General features: G+C 35.3%; 2 protein-coding genes across 5 annotated transcripts; one reads left to right on the forward strand and one right to left on the reverse strand.

Moving 5' to 3' along the window:
• The first annotated feature begins 832 nt into the window (after positions 1–832).
• LOC138181323 (uncharacterized) lies at positions 833–2181 on the forward strand. Its single transcript, XM_069116069.1, has 4 exons — positions 833–1159; positions 1365–1485; positions 1557–1764; positions 1995–2181. The coding sequence occupies exons 1-4, from the start codon at positions 932–934 to the stop codon at positions 2179–2181; spliced, it is 744 nt and encodes a 247-aa protein (XP_068972170.1). The 5' UTR covers positions 833–931.
• Positions 2182–2829: 648 nt separating this feature from the next.
• Positions 2830–6080, reverse strand: Nf-YA (nuclear factor Y-box A). Of its 4 annotated transcripts, none has more exons than XM_069115927.1 (7): positions 5925–6080; positions 4848–5157; positions 4657–4775; positions 4254–4427; positions 4077–4168; positions 3826–3970; positions 2830–3753 (listed from the first exon to the last, which is right to left on the reverse strand). In XM_069115927.1, the coding sequence occupies exons 2-7, from the start codon at positions 5137–5139 to the stop codon at positions 3682–3684; spliced, it is 894 nt and encodes a 297-aa protein (XP_068972028.1). In that variant the 5' UTR covers positions 5140–5157; positions 5925–6080; the 3' UTR covers positions 2830–3681. The 4 variants fall into 4 exon arrangements, with proteins under 4 accessions (XP_068972028.1, XP_068972027.1, XP_068972025.1 ...); XM_069115926.1 differs by having other exon boundaries at positions 3826–3967; positions 4639–4775; XM_069115924.1 differs by having other exon boundaries at positions 4639–4775.
• Positions 6081–6219: the final 139 nt, after the last annotated feature.

The raw sequence follows: 6219 nt of genomic DNA on the forward strand, positions 1-6219 counted from the left end.
TCCTTCGAGATATTCAATTAATCTTAACGAAACTTCGCATGTCGATATTGAATCGTTACGAGGTTAAAATAGAACATGGATATCTATTTTTCCAACCTTAAATGACGAGAGAAGCAAAAAAGAAGGAAAGCGAGAGGAAAGAAAGCGTAGGCGACTCGCATCAACAAGGACGTACCTATAACAGGGAAATTCGATGTCATGTCCTAATTGGCGTTTATAGTACACAAGGGTACCATGCCTCACCTCTTGTTATATCGTCCTCTATAATGGATCGCGAGAAATCGGAGAATTATTAGACGTCGAGAAGCCTTCCTTTCGTATCCCTTTATCGTTCATTTACTTCACAAATTTCTGAACATTCTCACGATGAATTTTCCTTTACGATTAATATTGCTTATTATCAAGAATTAAAGTAATATCGACAACAGATCGGAAATCTTCTAAACAAAAAGTCTTATACCTACTACATCTAACCTTCCTTTTCTTTTCTCAACTCATTGTCAACGGTATAGTAAGTTCACTATGGGGAACAGCAGCAATGAGCCATATAAGCAAGATAGAGACAATTCAAGACCTGGAAATACCAACGGTCAAGGAGGAGATTAACAGATGCGCAAGAAGGTACAGAGAAAGAATAGCAACGCACCCGAACCGGCTGACAGCGGAAACGATCAACGCATCAAGCATAGAAAGAAGATTAAAAAAGAAACACCCAGCAGATCTCATAAAGGATATAACCTAACAAACACGAAGATGTCCAAATCGGACAAATTGTGAATGTAAACAACTGAAAAAAAAAAAAACAGTATAGTAAGTTAAAGATAGGCAACTTCAAGGTTTTTTGTAACCTTTTCGTCGAATTTTATCAGACATGATCGTTGATCATTGCGAGAAGTTTTTATAATGTTCGTATTATAAATAAAGAGAAACCATGCTTCTAGAAGTGGAAGACGAAGCACGTGATTTTATAACGATATATAAAAAGGATTTCCCATCGAAGAAAACTGGTAGACCAAAGGAATACAGGCCACAATCCGAGTACCCTCCGCCTTTGAATAATTTAAATGGCCCTTACAGGAAGTGTTTGAACACACAACGACAAAATGCTGCTCTTACCTTAAACGAACAAACCGAGGATCCTCAACAAGCTTTAAACAGAGTAAACAAGCAACGATATTTGGTATTAACAATTAGTATATGAGCAATACCTCGTAATAAATATTTTTGTATTACGATGTTGGATTTTAATTGAAAACCGTTAAATTCTTTTAATGTAGCTCATTGTGGAGTTAAAGTACATCGCATGGATTTTCAAAGCACACTTTAAACATGTAACAGTGCTGATATAACTTTCAAATATTTAGATTCGCAAGAAATACCGGCATTTAAAAGAATTTCTTTCGGAAGTTGTACCAGATGAGGATCTAATCGAAAGAGAGGAGAACAAACTTAAACAAACTGTGTATCAAATGGAATATTCAAAAGGTTTTATTTTATAAACAAAACTACAATTTCATTTACATATATATTTTAAAATGGAAATTTGATAATATTAGGAGATTATTCACCTCGTGCGAAAACATATGGAAAATGGAAAGACATTCGTTTAGCGGAAGACTGGATCATATCGGAAACGACTCAAACCAACTCCTACAGAAACCCATGGAAAATTGCAACAGAAGACTTGATACGGCTAAAGAAAGCAAAGAAACCTCCAGACAATTTAGTACCCAATAGAAAAGAAAGAGAAATTCTTCGTATAAGGTAAGAAGGCAAGATTACCACAGTTCTTTTGATATAGATAAATATTACTTATCCACTAGTAAATTCGTAGTAAATCCAATAAGGATTAAAATATCACGAGCAACGATTATTATCATTTGTCTTTAGAAAACTTTCCTACTTATATACATAATTTTATAGTAAAAAAAAAAAAAAAAAAAAGTAAGTATCCGCCATTAATTCTATAGGTTGTTACAATTTATTCTTTCTAGAACTGGAGATTCAGAATACGATGCAAAGATAGGTGCTACCGGAAATCGAGTAGTAAAAGAATGTTTGTTTGGTCCACCGTTACCTATTGAACCACAAATATACACTAAAGGACCCGACAGTCCACCGTCTGAATGCTCGGAAATTCTGGCAGACAAGAAATTTGTACTTCCTTCCAACATAATCTAATCTTTTGTCCGATCTTTCCGTTATCTCTCATTTTCACCAGAAGAAAATTATTTTCAGTAATCACTTATTAAAATTAAAGATAAGCTATTGGCGAAGGATTACGTTAATTAAATCATCAGACACGAATTATTACAAAACACAACCCACGTTGTTTTGCTTGTACATAGCCACTTTACAAATATATTATTTCCTATTTTCACTCAACTTAATTATTCATTTACAATAGTTCGCATTCACGCTGAACACGCAGTATCACATTCCACGTAAATCTTTCTTACATTACATTCGTACAAGTTATTTACAATTTTGCCCTACTTTAAGACCATTTAACAAAATATTTATGTACGAAGGTGAAACATTTCGTCTCTTTTTATTTTAATTTCTTCACGTCTGTAAAAAAAAAAAAAAAAAAAGGTGCCGTATCTTAATATGTATTTCATTACATATTAAGAGAAATTAATTATCGTTATTTCCCCTTTTAAAAACTAACATTTGAACTTTAGAAAAATACCATTTTAATAATATGTAAGAGATATATGTAGGAAAAAGTAAATAATAACCTAAATATTGCAGAATTATTACGATAATGTTATATTTATCTGCACATATACGTGGAAATAAAATAATTTATTAAAAGTTTCGAATGTAAAGTCGAATTAACTTTTTAATAAATTTTCAAAGATTCCAAAACCATTCAGATAAATTACACGTTACATAGCCTCCCTTGTTCAGCCAAAATAGTTAACATTTCAAGATTAAACATGTTATTTACATAAGCCGCTGCAAAAAATATGAGTAACTTCTTATAATATATTCTTAACAATTAACTATATTCCATAAAGCTTTTCATCAGATTAAATTAATTGTACTCGCACATAAAATTGTACAAAAAGTCTTATCGATGTACACATTTTTTGTATTTTGTTCATTCATCGTTATAATGGAAGCTAAGATTAATTCATTTATAAAATCTAATCTAAAAATAGTACCCAGCACGTAACAATAAATTATATAGTTCAGTCTCTCGATTGAACGTGGCGATATGATTTGTAGAAAAATTTACACGTTTTGAAATTATAATATAAATTTGATATGTAACACTGCAAGCATTTTTTATGTACACAAAGTAGTACCACATATCTTTCATCAATTTCACTATAATGAAAGTTAATCTAATTTTGAATCCAATTTTCCGTTATACCGTGACATAATACTAGTAGCAATAGTGTTAACCAAATCTGTGCTAGACTACGCACAAATTAAAAAAATATAAGTAAACCTTTTCGTAACCTTTTCGTAGTATATACAGTTTTGATGATTCTTCACAGCATCTTGTTTTCAGAAACTGTTTGCATTGTATCTCGCACCAAGTTGATTATTTACAAATTATACTTTCGGAGATTAATGCAAACATATGTAGAATGTCATCACAAACACATTTTTCGTTTTTGACTGATTAATTGTTCATGCATCGCCTCAACTTCTAGTTTAAACATTTATTTACATCAAGCAGTTGTTCGAGGTAACAATATCATCTTGTGAAATCATTTCCTGAAGGGGAATACCTTGTTTCTGTAACAAATGTCCAGACTTAAACTTATTTCAAAATTTTTGTACTTCGTTCAGAAAAACATTTATATTTACTTCAATGACAATCGTCGAGGCCATATTATCTGTGTCGTGATATTGTACACCTACATTTGCTGCTGTTATTGCTATAGTACGAACGGTATTGGTGCTGGTCGAAGTTGTGATGTGCTGGGTAATCATGGCGTTTTCGTTTGCTCTACTGGAACCATTACACTCTTATATGCGTAAAATAATGAATGAGACACTGTGTTTGTTTTGCATAAAGAAATATAATAAGAAACAGATATATATATATAGAGACTTACTTTCGTTTCTTTACTTGACCGGAATGAAAACGACCGCCCTCGCCACGAATTCTATTCATTGCATGTCGATGACGAGATTCGTGGAGGTATTTCTGTAAGAAAATGCTAATTTCATGTAAAATGCATAAGCAACAAAACATATAATATGAAATTAACCGTAACTAAACATATATTTACAGGTCTTTCTTTAGGTATCTTCCCCTCAGCTTCTAATTTAGCCCGTGCTTGACGACGTTTTAATATACGCCTATATTGCTTTGCATTTACATATAAAGGTTCTTCCTCAAAAACTTCTGCATTTGGCAATGCTACCCTTTGAAATTGCGTTTGTCCGCTATTTCCTGGTACCATCTGAAACATCAAAAACCGCGTATGTTTAAGTGTCTCAACGATACCTAGTTCATATTAAACTAGCTATATACTTAAATTTTGAACTAAAGAAACTATATAAAAAAAAAGAAAAGACATTATGCTGTCCTTGTCGCTCCATAATCACTACAAGTCGGTATAATATATAATACACAGACTATGTAAGTGAAAGAGACACTTTAATAGTAATCACCATGAAAACATTTCCTGCCTGAGTCGCTGCTGCTGTAGGACTTGCTAAGGGTTGTACTGGCGTTGTGGTTGCTGCAGTAGTTGCCGGTTGCGACGTTGCTCCAGCAATTTGCATAAGATTCCCATTGATATTAATTACTACTCAAAAAATATGAAATTAGTATATAAATTTTACAATTTAACAACTACATTAATCATATACTTTTATACCTGTTGGCTGTGCTTGCTGAACTTGACCCTCTAATTGTACTGGCTGATAAATGTATGTTTGTCCATCTGGAGTTTGAATGATTTGAGGTGTTTGTGGCTGTTGAATTACTATTTGTTGACCTGTACTAGTTAAACTAGACACAGGAACAACTTGTATTTGTCCATTTGGTGCTGCCATTTGTATAGCTTGTGGTAACATCATTGCTTGACCTCCTTGGCCCATTTGAACAACCTGGACGGTTCCTCCGGCACTGCCAACTACAACCGCCTGCCCTTCACCCAGTTGTTCCATTTTAAATTACTCCTATCGCTAAACAGAAGACATTGACCTCACAACAAAACAAAGACAGAATGCAGTTATATTCGAAAGTAAATTAATAGAAAGCTAAATGTAAATTCTCCGATGGAAAGAGATAGGTTTAACGCGACAAAGATGACTACATGCATGTATGTACATACACAAAGGCAAAATTTGTGTATACACGTGAACTCGTATATACGAAAGCTCCATGAATCATGCAGGGGAACTTTCGTGTTTGTTGTATCAAACTGAAGATAAATAAATGGAATGCGTAGAAAGGTTAGAGTCTCGATGATTTCTTTCATTCTGTCGGGCACAATTTTGTCTCGTACGCATTGATAAAGATCGCCAACGTGGCGAACACATTGAAGTCTAAAGAGCCCACGTGCAGAATGTTAGATACGTAGGAAAGAGAATCGAGGCCAGCCAGCAATCATCACCTTCTGTCGGGCAGAAATCGGTTCCGAAGGATATTGCATCCTGTTCTCGGTGGCATGATCAACGTCGTATTTTCGTGATCCTTAACACGCAGCGAACGTCGACGTACGAAACGAAGACCAAGTCTGCTGGATGGTATTCGGAATGTATGGAACGACGCGAATTTCGGACGAGAAACGCTCGTCTCGACAAACATGGCCGTGCGGAAAGACTTTTTCAAGCACAAGAAGACACGGGTTCGCAATTGGAACAAGTCACAAAACGAAAACGCGGTTAATCGTACAACGATGCGCGGCCGTACGCGTACCCCGTTGATGTTTGATAATTTGTGGACTTACATTGGATATTTTCGTGGGCACTTTCCCAATGATTGGTCGGCAAATTGAGGACCAATGGTCGGCGATAGAGAGTCCTCGGCTCTTGTGTATTGGTGGTACTGAACGGGGGGACCTGCCAGTCCGATAGCAGCCCGATGCCAGACCGGTCGATGCCCCTCCGCGCCTCGACGCGCCCAACCAATCTACTGGCTTGACTTATCCCCACCACCTGCTTCCCGCGCTCTCATCAAACTTCGCGCGTTCCTAACAGCTCATTTCCCGCTTCCTTTTAAATCGATTTACCGATGTACTATCC

This window comes from Bombus flavifrons, chromosome 6, assembly GCF_040668555.2.
Source record: "Bombus flavifrons isolate JBK064 chromosome 6, iyBomFlav1_principal, whole genome shotgun sequence".
In the NCBI taxonomy this organism is placed as follows: domain Eukaryota; kingdom Metazoa; phylum Arthropoda; class Insecta; order Hymenoptera; family Apidae; genus Bombus; species Bombus flavifrons.

Excerpts from the sequence above, each read along its gene's own strand:
- LOC138181323 (XM_069116069.1), top strand. The coding sequence starts at position 932 with ATGCTTCTAGAAGTGGAAGACGAAGCACGTGATTTTATAACGATATAT. Across the intron at positions 1,486-1,556 it reads TCAAATGGAATATTCAAAAG|GAGATTATTCACCTCGTGCG; the intron begins GTTTTATTTTAT and ends TGATAATATTAG. Across the intron at positions 1,765-1,994 it reads AGAGAAATTCTTCGTATAAG|AACTGGAGATTCAGAATACG; the intron begins GTAAGAAGGCAA and ends TATTCTTTCTAG.
- Nf-YA (XM_069115924.1), bottom strand. The coding sequence starts at position 5,139 with ATGGAACAACTGGGTGAAGGGCAGGCGGTTGTAGTTGGCAGTGCCGGA. Across the intron at positions 4,169-4,253 it reads AGATACCTAAAGAAAGACCT|AAATACCTCCACGAATCTCG; the intron begins GTAAATATATGT and ends ATTTTCTTACAG. Across the intron at positions 3,754-3,825 it reads CCTCGACGATTGTCATTGAA|AAACAAGGTATTCCCCTTCA; the intron begins GTAAATATAAAT and ends CATTTGTTACAG.